This window comes from Amblyomma maculatum, chromosome 2, assembly GCF_055883805.1.
Source record: "Amblyomma maculatum isolate TAMU_Amacu chromosome 2, ASM5588380v1, whole genome shotgun sequence".
Classification (NCBI taxonomy): Eukaryota; Metazoa; Arthropoda; class Arachnida; order Ixodida; family Ixodidae; genus Amblyomma; species Amblyomma maculatum.
The window spans coordinates 113,519,503-113,537,606 of record NC_139345.1 but is presented as its reverse complement, the minus strand read 5'-3'; the positions used below and the strand labels follow the sequence as shown (position 1 = coordinate 113,537,606).

At 42.6% G+C, this 18,104-nt stretch overlaps 1 protein-coding gene across 1 annotated transcript in view; it reads left to right on the top strand.

The window, feature by feature from the left end:
- LOC146199595 (neurobeachin-like protein 1) overlaps positions 1–18,104 on the top strand; it is a 107,103-nt gene that overhangs the window by 21,757 nt on the left and 67,242 nt on the right. Inside the window, exons 16-23 of the mRNA XM_084595114.1 lie at positions 12–130; positions 1,352–1,481; positions 8,249–8,368; positions 10,065–10,382; positions 12,537–12,636; positions 12,747–12,835; positions 14,406–14,501; positions 17,751–17,931. Coding sequence (XP_084451240.1) covers positions 12–130; positions 1,352–1,481; positions 8,249–8,368; positions 10,065–10,382; positions 12,537–12,636; positions 12,747–12,835; positions 14,406–14,501; positions 17,751–17,931 — 1,153 coding nt within the window. The remainder of the gene's footprint in view (positions 1–11; positions 131–1,351; positions 1,482–8,248; positions 8,369–10,064; positions 10,383–12,536; positions 12,637–12,746; positions 12,836–14,405; positions 14,502–17,750; positions 17,932–18,104) is intronic.

The following is an 18,104-nucleotide window of genomic DNA, read 5'->3' as shown; positions in this document are numbered from 1 at the left end:
TCCTCTTTCAGGGAATTGCCATTCCAAACATAAAGAAGTGGCCCGGGTCCGGGTTTGCATTTCATACCTGGCTGAGGCTCGAAAAACTGAATGTGCGGAAAGAGGCCCCATTTCGAAGGCAGCTCTATAGGTTCACACCTTTTCTCTTCTCTTTAAACCTCACTGGCAAGCCTTCTGAGCAAAAAGTATCGGTGGATACGCATTGGCCCGATCGCAGCTTTGGCCTTTTTACATTTAAAGAAGGAAAAATTTCCGTTATTATGCAACCACTGTACTATGTTCACTACAGAACTGTAGCATGAAGTGATTTATTTATTTGTTGAGAGCACCTTTACGTGAGTTAAACTTTGAGTACCACAAACCAGTAATAAATAGGCTAAATGACATTGCAGTCGTATGTCGTTTTATTTTTCAACTAGCACATACTGTGCACTCATGTCAAAAAAGGCTCTGAGCAAATGGCAGTTGCCTTGCGTGCAGAATGCAGAAGGCTTAGTATTGGTACTTAAAATAACCAGCACGAAAATATGGACAGACACAGAAAAGGACAAACACAAAGGCAGAGGAAAGGATAAAAAGTGCCATGTTTTTTGCATTTTCTCAAGTAGGAGTCTATTTCAACTGACCCAGTTTGCCGTTCTAATTGGCTCGGTATTGAGTTTGATTTGATTACCTCTCTGCTTTTCCTATCAATAAACACATCTATACTTAAAAAAATTACTTTCCAAGGTTTCTTTTCTAGACAAAATTTCGTCAGCCCGCTGTTACAGCATTCATTTTAACAGCTGTTGTGTTACCTTCAGTAGTGCTATGTCTTGTTTTGTTTGTATATAATTTAATGCTTAAGATTAACGGTAGGTCCTGGTGTCTGATCTTGCTTTTTTTCTTTATAACGCATCGTAAAGAGATTTCGACGAGTTGTATACCCATCCATAGTGTGCATTGCCTGGAAAAATGTATTTTGATAGATAGCGTTTATGGCATGTGCTATATCAGCTTCCATTTTATGCAGGATGTCTTCAGTCTACGTTCTTAGACTATGTTCTTAGTTTCCACACAAAAGTCAACGGGTTTTTTGTTGGCATATAATGGATGGCAGTTTGTGCTGAATTGTATTGGCATTTCCAACTATGTGTCTGCACCTCTCTTTGCAGCTGTTATGGGCTCGTGTTCGTGTTGCAGGAATGTTTGTTGAATTAACTGATTAGTGTAATGACAGTAACATTTCCTGTATTAAATCACTGTGATAATAAAACAACTTTTTTAGGTAATAATAAACTTTTCATGCGTTTTAGCAGTTTGTACGATAATGAGTTTCATGTGCTTGATGTGCCAAGTTTTACTCTTTCAGCTTTACAACCCCCAATGGGACTTTAGAGTCATTCTTTACTGCTCAAGGAAAGCTGGTGGTTGCTGTTTCCACCAAGAAAGACTATTATGCCATTCCTGTGGAAGGGATTACTCTGGACGACGAGACATGGGTGTGTTGTTGCTCGTTTATCTCTGCTTTTGTCATTATTTTAATCTGCCCCACTGCTTGCTTGGATGTCAGTGGGATTGTGTGGGCCGGTGTATCATTGAAGAAGCTTTTTCAGGAGAACCAGTAAATGTAGAGACAGCTTTATGTATACAGTTGATGCCAGATATATTGAATTAAGGGTTATGTGAAACAGTCAAAGAAATCCCTTTAGAAACTTGTGCAGAGGTATAGTTATTTTGTTGTCTGCTTCTGTTTTGTGTATTTTGTATGTTTTTTTTTTTTTTTTCGTTATTGTAATCTCTGCTTCTATTTTGTGTATCTTGTATGTTTTTTATTATTATTATTAATATTATAATGTCTTGCCACCTGGGTTAAAGCGATCCTTTGATGCCCCGCCGTGGTGGTGCAGTGGTTGGGGCGCTCAATTGCTGTACCTGAGGATGCGGGATCGAATCCCGGCCGTCGCAACTGCTTATTGATGGAGGCTGCTTTTCGATGGAGACAAAAAGCAAGGTGCCCGTGTGCTGCACGATGTCAGTGCACACTAAAGAACACCAAGTGGTCAAAATCTTTGGAGTCCTTCGCTAGCCCGTCTCTCAAAGCCTGAATCGCTTTGGGACATTAAACCCCATAATCCAAACCAAACCGGTAGTCCTTCAAAGTTACTGGATTACCGGTTGTATTTATCTGATCATTATTAATAAAATATCTCATATTTCAAACCGCGCACAGCATCCTTGCAAATGGTGCTGTTCCTGATGGCGCTCCCGCCATCGCGTACCGCGCGAAGCTGTGTCTGGCGTGGTCTTAAGTACCTACACTGCTAGCCACGGTGCTAGCCACGGTAAAATTCCATTAAGACTGTGACATGAGGAACATGCCATGCGATTGGCAGCAGCCTTTGGCCTTGTGACACCACGTTTTTCGTGCGACACTGCTGCTCTGCGGGGAAGCCAGCAGCAGATTCTTCGATCGCATTGTTGCCGAAGAAGTTGCAAAATATAACTGTACCTTGATCTTAACGAAAGGTTACTGCGCTGCACTTGTAGTACACCGATAGCGCGATTAGATGTCTTACGTTAGGCTCTAACTAGTAGTAGTTGGATAGCACTTTCCGCGGTAGCTTCACTGCAAAGCAGGCTATTCCCAATGGCATTTCACAGCAGTGCACTCAGCGGGTGGCGTGTTACTTCAGAACATTGCGTCCCCAGCTTTGGTGCCACAGGTAACCTTATTCATTTCTGTGTTTTATAAGTACAACCTCGATAATTCGAACTCGGTTAATTCGAAATCCCGGATAATTCAAAGGTTTTCTGCGGTCCCATATTTTCCAATGTAAATTTGGCCGGATAATTCGAACAGGCGGCCTGCGCCAGCCCGGTTAATTCGAAAATTTGGACTGCTATGCGGCAATGCCTGATCCATGCTTCGCCGCAAACCTGGCGAAACGACGGCCCTACGGAGCCGCGAGGCAAAGCCACATAGTAATGGTGATGATTTATAGGCGAAACGCCCCAGCCGGAGCACTCTCTGCACAAAAATCGGTCCACAGTGCGCCTCGCGCACCGCCGAAACACGCGCCTGCAGAGGAGAAGACGTGCTTCACTGCAACACGGCGGGCATACCGGTTTTTATCACGTGACCTCGCCCCCACTCCATCCCTTGGTGTGCTTCGCCCACTCTTCCCCCATGCCTCCGACGCTGCAAGTACGCCACCACCACCGCCGCGCCGGTCTCGCCTGCGCCATTTCTTTGTGTTGTGCGCTGTGGTTAGGGGTCGGCTACCGTGCCGTTTTTTTGGGCGGGACTGTGCAGAAGTGCTAGCTTTGTGACCGTAGCAGTGCAGAAATGCCAAAGTACAAGACTTTAACGCTGCAGCAGAAGTTCTGCTTGATCCAGGAAGCAGGCAAGAGCGCTTGTTCGAAGACCGAGTTGGCCAAAAGGCATGGCGTGCCCCTCTCGACGTTGTCCACAATATTGAGCAACAAGTCAAAAATACTAGAGGCTTACGGCAAGACCTATTCTTCGAAGCGATCACGAGTGCGGGCTCCCACGTATCAAGATGTGGAAGCTGCTCTGCTTCGCTGGCTGCAGAAAGCAAACGCTGCCCGCCTTCCCGCCAATGGAACGCTACTGCGGGAGAAGGCCAACGACCTAGCTCTACAACTTGGGCACGAGGAATTTAAGTGCAGCAATGGATGGTTTTGCCGTTTTAAAGAACGCAATAATTTAACCTTTCTCACCGTCTGTGGTGAGAGCGGCAGCACTAACGAGAGCGTTGTCGAGGATTGGAGAAACCACACATTGGCGCCGCTGCTTAGCGAGTACGGTGCAGACGACGTTTACAACCTCGACGAGGCTGCACTTTTTTATAAGATGCTGCCAACAAAAACATTCGCAGTGAAGAACACCGCCATCAAGTGTAGGAAACAGGCCAAGGACAGGATTACTGTGCTGTTCGGCGCAAACATGTGCGGTAAACACAAGCTGCCGCTACTGGTCGTCGGGAAGACGGGGAAGCCTCGCTGCTTCAAAAATGCGCGGCTGCCGCCAAAGGATGAACTCGTCTACAGGCACAATAAGAAAGCCTGGATGACAGGTGCAATATTTGAAGAGTACGTGCGGCAACTTGACCACAAGTTCGCGGCCACGGGTAGGAATGTCCTATTTGTCGTCGACAACTGCCCGGCACATGGCGACATCGCACATCTCCAGGCCATCAGGATGGTATTTTTACCTCCGAACACCACTTCGATCTCACAGCCGATGGACCAAGGCGTCATTCACCACACTAGGAAGATTTATCGGTACCACCTGCTCAAGCGCATGCTCCTTTGCTACGACAATGGAGCCATATGCCTCATGGTGTACGCTTGGAAACAAGTGGAGCCCACATTGATCAGGCGGTGTTTTGAACACGCTGGTTTTTCCAGTGAAAGCACTGTTGATGCCGATGCAGACCACCCATGTACTACTACTCTTGACGAAGAAGGAGCAGAGTATTGCGACCGCATCAATGCGCTCTGCGCAGAGGATGAGTCCAACGCAGTCGGCTTCGCCGAGTATATCAACATTGAGAGCGAAGAGCAGACTGGCTACTCTGACTTGGAGAGTGAGATCACTGCTGGTACGAACATGCGCGATGACAGCGACGATAGCGACGACGACACCGACGAGCCTCCCCGAGCACCTGCTCTTGGTGAAGTTATCGGATCGCTGAACGTTATCCGCAGTTTTGTTGAGTGCCGCGGTGGAAGTTCAGAGATGTTTCGTCTATTTGACCAACTCGAGAGCATGACCTTAGGAGCCGCAAACTACCAGACGCGGCAAACCAGCATCTCTGATTACTTTCAGTAGTAATTCAAAATATGCCAAATAAAGGTAACACGTTCCTGCAATGAATTTTTTTGCCTAAGTCTTATTTCTTGGTGTGTTCGGTTAATTCGAAAACCCGCTTAATTCGAAGATTTCTCGCGGTCCCGATGACTTCGAATTAACGAGGTTGTACTGTATATCGAACTATTTTACAATTTCTTTCACATTCAATATATTCTGGATCAACTTTATATATACAGACATGTACTATTTTTCTCAAGAATTGAACAAGTAATTTACAATTTTGCTTTATCTGATAAAAGATGTAGAAAATTTCTCAATTGTGGTGCCACCATCACTTTCTTCTTGAAACTTCACCATTGATATGATGAAAGTTGGGTTATCGAGTAATCTTATTGATTGAAACTACCAGAGAGTAGAAAAGTTTTTTTGAAGTAAAATCTTATTGAATAGAATCAACTTTGAACAGTAGGGGCTGACATTTTTCTTGTGTTGTAACTGAGTAGTAATGTTGCTCTGTGCATTTGCATTGATATATTACTGCCATGTGTTCCGCACTGCACCTACTTAATTGGCATTTAGGGACTGTGAAAATGTTACAGTAAGTCATTTTGCCTCGAATGCGTGGAGAGGAAGCAGCGAAGGACGTGAGAATGCATGACTTTGCCAGGCTAGCAAGACAGGAAAATGGCAGTGCTTACAAAGGAAGGATTGTGCACCTATAATGAAATGCTTTGCAAGCTTGACATTTTCATTCAGGCATTTATGATAACCGGAGCTTTGCTTTACGTTTTGTATGGTTTGTAAAACGGAAACAGTATTTTGTCGCCAATTTAGATTGATCTTCAGCTTTAATCATGTCTAATTTTATTAAGGCGAAATCCTTTAATGCCTCATCGTTGTCGACAGAAGGTTGTCAGCAGAGGTGTCAGGCTTTTGAGAACGAGAGTTAAAAATAAATTAATAAACCTTGTCTCCACCGGGAATCAAATCTCCATCCCTTGGATCCCCAGCCAAGCGCTTTACTAACTGCGCCATGCCCCGGATCATGAAACGCTCTTCATAATTCCCCTTGTCTACCCTGAGGATGATAGTGAGATTCCGCGAGTGACAGATACTGCCCCTTTCCTTTCCTGTAAACGAATTATAGAACGCCGGTGAACTTTGATGCGTTCTATGAAATGCCGGTTGTGTTCGACAAGGGGCGCGCAATGAACCGTCATGACAGGTCATGACGTCACCAGGCGATTCATGCATATACGAAGCTGACCCCGCCGGGCGTCCGATCCAGGTGTCCGTGCGGCGCCTTTCATTTGCCGCTTCCTTGAATGCCGCACCACACAGCAAGCAGAAGCAGACCCAGATGTGTACGTGGCATTAGTACAACAGGCATCAGCATCGTTTGAAATTGATTTACAGGATAGAAAAGGCGCAGTACTATCTGTCACAATTCTCCGCGGACACATGTACCATGCTGTAAAGGAAGGGAGAAAGGTGGGAGTGAAAGAAGAGGGAGATAGAGGTGTGGTAGTGGAGGGCTACAATGCACCATGCTATAATGGCTTTCACCTCATCGCACTTTAGTGGTCCAAAGTGCCCTCTAGAATTTCAAAAGCTAATACTGGTGACTTTGTTCCTTTACTAATTCACTCTGAGAGAGGGAAGGAAGTGTGTTGAGCTGTTAAAATGTGATACTTAGGTGGAATACTGTAGTTTCACATGCAGGTTCAACACTATTCGTATAAGGCCCTTTGTGCAATGAGAGTAGCAGATATGATGCCCAGCTTCTCGCAGCACTTGCCCCTGCCATGGTGGTTCACTGGTTAGAGTGCTTGACTGCTGAGCTTGAAGGCTTGGGCTCGGTCCCTGCCTTTCGATGGTGGTGCAACGCAAGGTGCCGTGTACTGTACGATGTCAGTGCACGTTAAAGAACCCCAGGTGACCAAATTTAACTTGAATGATGTGGTCGCAGCTCAGTTAGGCATTTATCCCAGCAGTGGCTGCCTGTATGTGCGTCTCTCCTTGAAAATGAAGGAAGCTGTCTTAAGAGGCAGAAATATAGGGGAGGAAGGTTCAAATGCCAAAGTTGCCAGCTGCAGTTTGGCCACTCGTGTTATATATTATGCCATTTTTTTGCATTTGTTGTGCGTCTCATTAGTACATGCTGGCACTTAAATGTTAAAGGGACAGAATGCTGGAATTTAGGCATCGAATTTTTTTTTAGGCCCAGTGGAAAGATTGCTATTTTAAGTGTTCAACTCTGTAGTGGTATTGGTAAAGATGGTGTAAAAGATCTCTACCAAGAATTTTTAGATCGGTGCAACTCCCTTTTTTATGTAGCCCGATGCTGGAAACCATGAGCAGCGACCACGGTCACGACTGGTGGTCGACAAAAAAGATGTGCCAAAAACAAATATACATTTCACTCGCCACGCACTGATTTTAGACATACATTTTTAGTGTAGAGTAGTGTTCTTTTTAGTTTTCGCCCTCAAGGCTGTTTACAGCATAATAACGTATGCCTCGTCGACGAAAGTTTTAGTCTGCACTGTCATCGCTTCATCCACAGAATTCAAAGCACTATGGTGCCATCTAGTGACAAAAGCTAAAAGCATGCCTCTAACGATGCAAAAGGAGGGGTGGTTTTTATTCAGGAATGCACTGGGAAAGAGTGTGAAATATTGTTAGGAGGAAGATTCACCAACGATAGTCTTCCGCTCAACTGGGGTTGATGTCAGCTCGGATCTATCCACCCTCAGCATCGTCGTTCTTAAGCAGTCTACCTCCCTTCATTGTCCTCTGGCGCACGACTAGCGCCTACTGCTGAGTAACAATATAATAAACTATAATATGCACTCTTAGAAGAAAAAAGAAGTGGTCGCTTGCGAAAAATTAGCGATATTTTGCCAAGATGTAGTCACGTGGGGTACTACAGGGAAAGTAATAGGGTTTCTCCGCTAGATAGCGCCTTGGTTGCTTTTATTCTATTTTCAACGGTAAATTAAAATTGTAAAGCCGCTTTTCTTTGACATTGTAGTCCTGTTCTTTGACACTACAATATGAGACAAGATCTTTTCATTTCTGCCATCATCTCGTGACATATTTTTGCCAGTGTTCTGTCCCTTTAAGCGCTGTGTAGAACTTGTAGTGCATTCCATCATGTCAGGCAAATTAACTTGACATTGGCAAACAACACCTTGAGGCCACGAAAGCAACGCAACACTTTCCTGCCGTAAAAGTTTTGCTGGCAACAGTCATGTTTGAATTGAGTTTGCAATTTGCACAGTTCAGACTAGGAGGGTTTCGCTTAATATTGAAACTCGTGATTCTGATGGGACTGCAGTGTTAGTTTGAGTTGATTATAGTTTCAAATTATGTACGACAAAATGGTGAAAATATTGCCTTGCATTCGAGCCATATTTTATCTTGCAGCATAGTGTGGATGTGTGCCATACACCAGCCCGCCGTCCATTCACAAACAGCACCATGTCGGTCTTCATTGATGGGCGACAACGTGTTAGCGTGCAAGTGAAGTTGCCTTCACTTAGCGAGGTGGGTGATCGAAACTTCTCACAAAGGTGCTAAACCTTGAATGTGGGCCGCTGTTATGATGTTCTGCATCCTTTGAGGATAGGTGTTTAAAGTTTTTGCTTGCATGTTAGTGACAGTGTCATGCCTTGCTGCACTGGATGTGGTCAGGACTAGAACGACAGTAAATAGATTTCCGAGTGAGCATTGAACGTTGCTGTAGTTTGTAGAATAATTTGCATAATGTTGCTGGGTGATTGGTTATCCTCAAGGTTTGTTTGCGCTAGAGAAACTTTGGAGTGGTGGAAGCCTTTCATGATCCCACTGATTATGTTAGCCTGCCCAGTGGCCGGGGCCATCAGCTGATCTAAACAGTGATGCAATAGATGCCGTCCATGGCTCTAAATTCAGATAGTACAATTGGTTCCGCAATTTCTATTGGAGGTTAAATTGTACGCTCCAGTTGGAAAGTTAGGTTGTAAGCCAAATATTTTGGGTAAAAGCACGCATTAGCAAACCATTTAGGTTCTTGGAGAAAAGCTATTGGCTGCTTTTACCTGCTGAGTTCATCAGTTCCACCATCACTGCAGTTGTGAGTAGAAACAATAAATTTGCACAACAGACAAGCGCCGCTGGCTCCAGCAGGATGGTCTCATGAAAGGAGTGTATAAACCCAAATAAAACGTTGTTGCAGGGTAGATATATCAAACACCTTGGTTTTGTGTCACATCTTTAGGCTTGCAATGTTTCTATGGTTTGTGTGTTATGCATGCTTGCCTGTGACACACTTGGGGTTGCCACTTGTGCTAGAAGCCAACAGTTAACCTCTTGTAGGCTTCCATTGGTGCATTGATACTGGTACACAGTTGGAACTAATTGGACATTCCTATTGGTTTTTTTAATCTTATACAGCTGAAATGCTTTGGCATTAGTTACATACAGTTTGAACCCATTGTTCCAATTGTATATTCAGAGCTAGTTGGAATGTTCTGATTGCCAGTTAAATCAAGCGAAACGTTTGATTGCAATGCTCCTGGCATTCTGTGCTAAGCCTACAGTCGTCATTCCCAGCATTTTAATTGGTCCCAGTTGGAGCTTCCAGTTGGTTTCAAAAACAGTATAGGAAATTTTTCACCTGGAAAATTCAACTGGACTCAATGGTCTTTTTTGCCTGGGAAGTCTTCTTTTGTTCCAACTTGTGCTCTGTTCCTTTGATCCAGCTTGTGTGCCTTGTTGCATTTGTTGTTTAAGGTTGTATCTTAGAGTAGGTACACGAGCTTATCTTTTTACCCCTATCTTGACAGAATAGGTTAGCAAGAAGGTGTGAGCATTTTTTTCATTAATATTTAAATGTAGTGGCACTGCGGTGGTATACTTCGGTTTACTAACACTGTCAAACATGCATTTGCAGTGGTTGTTAGATGACATCTCTGTGAAATTTATACGTAGGAGGATGGGGGGAAAGGTCTCCTTTTTAATTAGGAATTGTGAACATTACATGACGCCAGTCATTAGCCACATAAACCTTTCACTAGCAGTTAACTAATGTTGGGCACTTGTGGCAGCTCCTTGTAAGTGCGCACGGGGTTTATGCCAGTTTTAGTTATTGGCAGCTGAAGTTGATTGTGTTGGCATCACTATAACCTGAGATAGATACTGCCTCTCTGTAGTCTGCTGCCATATTTTTCTCTTGCATCTGATATGAAACCTCATGTTTCAGTTTTCACAGTGCCACGTCGCGTGTGGGAATTCCAATGAACCAACCACGCCGACTCTTGAAAGGCGAGCAGGAAGTGTCAGAGCCTCTGGTGACAGCATTACATCCGGCACGCTACCCGAGCATGGTCTTGAAGAACATCCTGGCCAGGGGGGGAGCGGAGGCTTCCTTAGGAACAGTGCCCTTGGGTCATTCCTCAGTGGCTGGGACACAGACAAAATTTTCTCCATGGCCCCCAGTGTTCCAGTCAACCTTCGAAGTGCCTTCAATGCCGACCCTGACCCGTCTATCAGTGTGACACCACTGGACTCTCACGAACAGGTGACGGGAATTATTCGCATGGTTTTTCACGGCCAGCACTCGGATGCTGTAGCACGATAAGTTCACGCTAGATCAAGCTGCATTGAAGCGCAGTTTTGGCCACAATGCTGTGCATTTTGTATACTTGCATGTTTTTAATGAAATGGAATTAAAAGCCTTGTCGGAAGAATAAAATGCAGCGTACTTCGTCATGAACTGTCTGTCGTAAAATTCACTGATTGGTCGAAAGGGTATGTGATGTCATTGGACCATGTGACATGATCAACTTGGCAGGTACACTGGTCATGTGACACTACCTAACGTAGTGGCTGGCTAGGCGTCATTTAGCACCTGCAGCTGGTTGTGTGCAGGCGTGTCTAGCCAAGTCCATGTATCAGGATGGAATGGGACAAGAATCCTCGCAAGCGGATAGGGCGACTAAGGAAGTACTATGTCGCTGAAGGCGAAGCATTGGCAGCTGCATAGCTACGGCTTGTGTTATGTAGTGAGCAACAGTAACGGAAGAGGGGAAGTAGGTCAGGCAGACTTCAGACTTTAATTCTATCACATTCTCAACACACAATTTAATTAGGTGTTCCTTAAATTTTTGTTTCGCAGAGGGTCATGATATTACCATTCCACTGGTTTGTGACTAGATGACCACGCAATATCAAATTGGGAAATTTTTTCACTGTTGTATACAATATAGGCTGGTGGTGTACTTTCCGATGTTTATTTTTTGAAAATTCAGTTAGATGTTTTTCGCCATTTATAGTTTTTTTTAAAATCGGGTGTTTTTCGGCTAGATGCATGGTTGAAACTGTAAAACGCGGTGATTAACAATGAAAATAATTCTTAACACACACAAGGTTATCAAGCAAAATGGCACAGGCCTTGTTGATCTTTGAGCAAATTCTAATTACAGTTGATTGTAATAGATACAAACACACTTAAACAGACTGTCAGCAGCCATTTCAGAGCAGTCCTTTGTGTTGAGAGCACGCAATTTTGAGGATGCCCGAAGACGCTTGGGTTAATGCCGGCCAGTCACATGCATGCAAACAGTTTCCAAAACAAACGAGGGTTGGGCTGACGGCAACTGTGAACCTAACTCGAATTCTCATATTGCACTCGTCCTCGCAGTCAGTCTGTAGATCAGTTCTTATCAACTGAATTCATTAGCAGCTCTCCTAGGAGGTTTCTTATGCGAATTCAATGAAAAATACTTGGGTGTCATCTGGGAATGAGGTCTGTTTGTTGGGAAAACAAGCCTTGGGGAGAAGCTGACTTGGAAACAACTGCAGATGGTTTATTGCTAGAGCAACAAGATGCTTGCGGGTGCATTTCGGTGGCCGGCGCGGCAGAAGCTCGGGTGCCCCCCCCCCTTTGGGCTGCTTTTCTGAGTGTATGCTGTCCCATTCCTGTACTCCAAAGGGAAGTAAATGGGAATTTTTTTCGTCAAGGCACTTTTCGGCTTTAACCGATGCCGTAATATTTTTTACCAGCAGATGTTTATCAATGTTTTTTTTTTTGGTTAGAACTGGAAAATACACAGCCTAAAATAGGACTAGGTACTGACTGTAAGCTTCTGATATTAAGTTTCGATTACCATAAGCAATGCGGATCATTTCTGATGCTGCCAAGCTCTATGTCGAAATTGTGGAAACATGATATTACAGCAGCAAGGTATCAGTAATACTAGTACCACTGCCTCGGTATTACCGCTGCAGCATTTATACACCACTGGGTACAAAATTATGCTGGCACGGTGCTATTAGTCACCCAATATACTATGCTAGGTGCGACGAATATATATTGATCAAAGGAATTAATTTTGTAGTTGGGAGGAGTCAGGATGAGGCCAGAAGAATCGGAAGTCTTTTTGTGCTCAAGTAACAGTTCTCTAAAGCCCACTTAGTATTGATTCTTGAATTTTGCTTTTGAAAGAGGGGTCTGAAATGACTGCTTGTAATCAATAAAAAAAAAAAGCATTAGAGAACCTATTGCAAATGAGACACTCTGCAGGGCTGCGTGCAGGCTAGGGTTAAATGTTGCTCTCCAATTGCCGAGAGCCTTGGGCTGCAGACTGTACGTTAATTTGTGCAGTCACTGTTGCTGGCTCTTATTTATTATTATTATTATTTTTCATTTGTCAGTGTAACTTGCTTTTTGCAGGTTTGGGGTTTGTCGAGAGGTCTCAAAGGCCAAATTGGATCGCTGTGTCTCTTTAGTGAGCCACTCCAAGCCTCTCAAGTGAAGATGATGTACACTGGAGGTAATATTCTTTGTTACTGTCTTGCCTCTACAGCTTACTGCTTTGAAAAAATTTTTCAAGCTTAGTTTGCTACCACACGATAACCATAAACACATTCTTTTTTTATATAGGTCCCAGAAATTACACACTGTTCAAGAATGAAGACTCTGTAGAGGTTTCAGAGCTACTAGGGAAGCTAGTTCTTTACTACGATGCAAAGGTATGGCTTGTTACTGGCATGCATTTTTCACTGCTTTATGTTATTTTTTAATTGCCATCACTGGTATTTATTTATTTTTTTCACCATTAGTGTTGGTGTGCTTAATGTATAAACAGGCTTTTTCTTTTGGAGGAATACTGAAATTCTTTGTAAAATAGTGCACCTTCAACAGAAGAGAAATTTTTCAAGGTAAATTTATAAAAAAAAGTTTGAAGATTTATGTCTTCTTCGACTGAGAATAGCATTCATTATTGGCTGATCAAACTTCAATTAGGGGTGTGCAAATATTGAAAGTCTCGTATACGAATCGAATACAAATATGGGGAAAAATGCCTTTGAATATCGAATTGAATATTGAGTAACTGACGAGTGGAAAAAAACATGGAAAATTAAAAGATAGCAAACAGTGTTCATCTTGTTTATTTTGGAATCCACATGGTACATACTTGCAAATAAAATTAAACTAAAATTTAAAAAAATTAGCATAAATTATATAAAATTTTTGTATACTGGGTTTTACGTACAGGAAGGGCCTGCATGGAAACAGGTGTAGTTGTCATATTGCTGCGAAATACACTATAAACACTCATTAATTGGGCCTTCACGGGATTAGAAAAAAAATTGTAGGAGTTTAAGTATGGCTTGAACGTAGTGATAGAGCGAAAGCTATGAATGTTGCAGCAAATTTTTCTGCTGGCACCTGGATTTAATGTGCAGCCGTCATTACATTCGAACGAACCTTTTGTCTTAGCAACTCTCTGTTGTCGTTCTCCTCTACCAACTACCGAGTTATGTCTTCCTCTTTTTCTTCTTCTTCATTTTCTCCCTCTTTTTCTTCTTATTCTTTTTCCTCTTCTTCTTTTACTTCTTTTTCTTCCTCTCCTCCTTCTTCTTCTTCTTTTTTATTCTCCTTTCTTTTCTTCTTTTTTTTTCTCTTTTTTTCTTCTTCGTCTTCGACGGTGCCACGTCCGACGGCTTGAAAACCTACCGTAGTGTAGCTTTCGCTACAAAAATGTCCGAATTGACTTAAAGCTCAAAATTATCTACTGGGCCTGTAAAAACTGCTGAAAGCAGTTTGCATCACAGTAACTATATCTAATTAACAGCTGCACTATGGTTGTCAGTATCTGAAATAAAACCTAAGTAAGAACAACGTTTTTTTGCCAGTTTTGTCAAGTATATTTCGTTTTGTGTACACTGCAGAAGGTCCTCTTCACAAAACGGCCTCGTCACGTTTTGAGGATGCTTCACTGCAGAGCCCACGCGGTCGAGCATTGCGGTGAAGTGCGCATTCCATTCGTAGGGATTCTGCGGTGAATTCGAACATTTTTGGTGTATTCAATAATTTTAGAATATTCGGAAATTACGTTGTAAGTTTTTCGAGTATGAATATAAATCGAACGAGAGACATATTCGATTTGCGTTAGAAATTTTGAATATCTGCATACCCCTAATTTTAATTTATTCATGTCATAATTTGCTCATGTATTGCCAACTCGTCAACATTTGCTGCAGAGGCTCTCTTTGCTTCCTACTCACAAAATTGACGAGCACATCATGTGTGTTGCAGGCATCTTTAGATGGAACATGTACAAACCTTGCCCCAACTTCGACCCCCTATGATGGCACAGTCAGAGGCCGCTACTGTCACACCCAAAATGTCAAGGTACGTTGCTGCATGCTTGCTTGTGGGTGTGGTAAAGCGTGCGTCTAATATGGACACTTTATTATTTCTTATTTGGCATTGGCGGGCAGCATGAGCAGGGATGCGCTGCTGCGTTATCCCTTTTACTATGGTTTTCAGTCATACATTGTATGCATTTCGCAGTTTCGTCAAGGAGATAGCTTCTAAAAGAATAGCAGTCGAAGTGGTAACTCCGATCTTTTTTTTTTTTATTCCAATTGAACAGCAGTGTTGTTAACGGTGACTGATGCATTTTAATAGTTGGACTTTGAGGACCATGTTTTCTTTTGTAAGGGAACGACGAAAACAGCGCTTACAGACGGGACAACAGAAAAGGACCAAACACATGCGCTGACTAGCAGCCAAATGGTTTATTGTGAAAACATGCGAGCAATATATAACAGAAGGGCAAGCAAAACACAGAAAAGACAGACAAACCCATTCGGTGGGCGCAACCTTGTCCGCGGCATACATACGTTAGGCTGTCAACGAACAGTCATCGACTTAGAAATGCCAGCTTCTGTCAGAATAAAGCCATCGATGGTTCATCATCATCATCATCATCATCATTTATTTACCCTTAAGGACCCTTTTGTTAGGGCATTACATAAGGGGGGGAACAACCGTGACATAATACATTGGTCGATAATACAATAATATAAAACAGAAATACATGGTACAGGGTTCATCTTGTAACTATTCTAAAAACAAAACATCAACGTTAAACATCAACATAAAAGACACTGCTGCTCAAGAACAACCTGAAAAAACGACACGCACTAAGAAGCGCGGAAGAATCATTCAGTACTTGAAATGTACTGTTAATAATTGCCTGAATTTATTTGGTTCTGTTTCAGTGACAATGGCATCAGGGAGTTCATTCCATAATGAAATAGCGCTGGGTAGGAAAGATTTATTGAAAGAGTTAGTGGAGCCGTGTATGCGTTGTAAACTTAAAGAGTTAAAGAGTCGGCGTGAAGTGCGAAGCGGCGTGTGGAGGACAGAGGATCTTAGCTGTGGAAAGTTGTAATATAATTTGTGGAATAAACAAAGCTGTGAAATTTTACGCCGAAGTGCCATGGGTTGAAGATAGAGGGATGATTTGATAACAGTTACGCTATGTCGTCTGTCATACTGCGATGTGATAAAACGGGCCGCGCGATTTTGGATGGCCTCGAGCTGATTGATTAGATAGGTCTGATAGGGATTCCAGATCGCTGAGGAATATTCGAGTTTGGAACGAATGAATGTTTCGTAGGCGAGTTGGCGGATAGAACGGGGTGAAAAGGCGAGGGATCGTCTGATGAAACCAAGCAACTTGGAAGCATCCTTACAAAGGTTTTCAATGTGCTCAGACCATGCTCGCTGTGCTCGCTGGCACATGTGTCACCAAATTTGGGAATGTGAAATGCTTCTGATGTCAAGCATGAGGTCTGATCTCTATACCTGGCAATGATTGTTGTCTTATTAAAAAATGCCTCACAGAATCGGCGGAATGAGTGACTATGTTGTTTCAACGTGACTCATTTTTTGTGTCGCTCGTGTGTTCACGTAGTCGCTTAGTGACGCAGCATCCGGTCTCCCCGATATATAGTATCAACCGCATGAAAGCGGAAGCTTATAAACAACACCGCAACAACAAATTGCTTGCTCGCCCTTTCGTTATGTATATTGCTTGCATCTTTTCGCAATAAACCATTTGGTTGCTAGTCAGTGCATGTGTTTGGTACTTTTCTGCTGTCCCGTCTGTAAGTGCTGTTTTCATTTCTCCTTTCCAACGTGAACCAACCAGCCCGACTAAGCCCTCTTCTTGCATGTTTTCTTTCTTTAGTTTTTTTTTTTTTTTTTGTCATGGTTATTTTGATTGCAGTAAAGTTAATCAGAGACCAAAGAGGCGTACCATAGGCTCATGGATTATGGCAGTTTTTTCCGCTGAGCACGAGCTGGAGGGTTTGATACCAAGCCACAGTGGTCATGTTTTGCTATGCAAAAGCACCCTTGTGTTGAAAGTTTGGCTCACAATACGGTATGGCCAGCTGGTGGAATTGGGGGTATTTAGATCAGGGTCCTTCATTGCAGTGTGTACTCCATTGCTCAAGGGTGTGCTCACTTGTAAGTGAGGCACAGATTTAATTTAAAATAGACAAAACAACCGGATTTTGGGAATTGTACCTCGGCATTAATTTCTTACAGGCTTCAGACCTGGGCTTGTGGCATTTGCTGGACAAAGTTACAGTGTGCTCTATTCATGATGCAAATGCCTATTATCAGCTTTGTTTTGAGAAAAACTATGCGGTTGCAAAAATTTTGCAAAATATTGTCGTATATCATATATGAAACACTATGCAGTTAGGGGTATTTTTGTGAAAATATAAAACTGCTCATAAGCAGATCTAATTAAAAGAGAATTACATTCTTGATTACCAAATGGCAATTTCTTGAAAAAAACATTTATTTTGAGAAACATTTATGAGAGAAAGAAATTAGGACTGTAGAACATGGCGCCCATCTACAACTGTGGTATTTCCTGCAAAGCTTTCTCAATGAAAACCTTAGCGACGTTCGTCTTCCTCCTACTAACTAGAGATTGTTGTCTTGGCAGACAGTGCACTGTATTGTGATCTCTAGTGCATTTTCTCTGTGCCTACCACAGGGTGTTGAGTGATCTCAGGAGCCCACTTTCGGGTCTGCCATACAATGCATAGCACAAATTTGACTAGAATTATTAACTAAAAGAGAAGGGGAAGTAATCTGAACTCTATAATGTATGTAAAATCATTCAAGTGCAGCGAGTTTATTTCCTTGTTATGAAATTATGGAACACCATAAAGTGACAAAAAGTACCCCTAACTGCATGGTGTATCATATCTGATATGCCATTAAATACCCTTACCACAATGTGTTGTAACCAGACGAAATAAATCCCAATGATGTTCTAATAATTTCCTACTCTCGCTGCTTCCAGTCAGGATGAAGAAAATGTTCCAACTACCTATCGAATTTGTGCACGAAATAAAAAATGCTTCCTCCTTGCACATTTGCAATTAAAACATTTAAATGATTCATTCTGAAGATCCACTTACTGTACACATGGATTCTTGACAGTACACACTGTGGTACTAAATAATCAGAATTTATTTTCTTGCTGTTTAGAACAATTTAGCACAAAAGAAATGTACTGTATCATATTGGTAAGGTGTTAAAATGTGCGGCTGCATTTTTTTTTAACAGGATACGATCAACTTGATTGGAGGTTTTCCAACAATTTATGTTCTCTTGGAGAACTCTGGGAAGCCCATCCCAAAGTGCTCTCCGAGCTTTGAGACACCCTGCACTCCTTCCAATCACAGAGCCTCAGAAGAACTCGTAGATGACTGGATTGTAGTCCCATCATCATCATCTTCTTTCTCTGGCAAGTTATGCTTATAGGTTTCAAAGCTATGCTTTGCCAGCTAGCTTTTAGTTATTTTTGAGTTTTCACGAATTGAAATAAATAGAGGAAAAGAGACATTTCACAGCATTCAATGCTTAGCTATTAAAAATGTGTGCACGCTGGTTTAGGGGGCTGGTTACTGTGTACGTAAA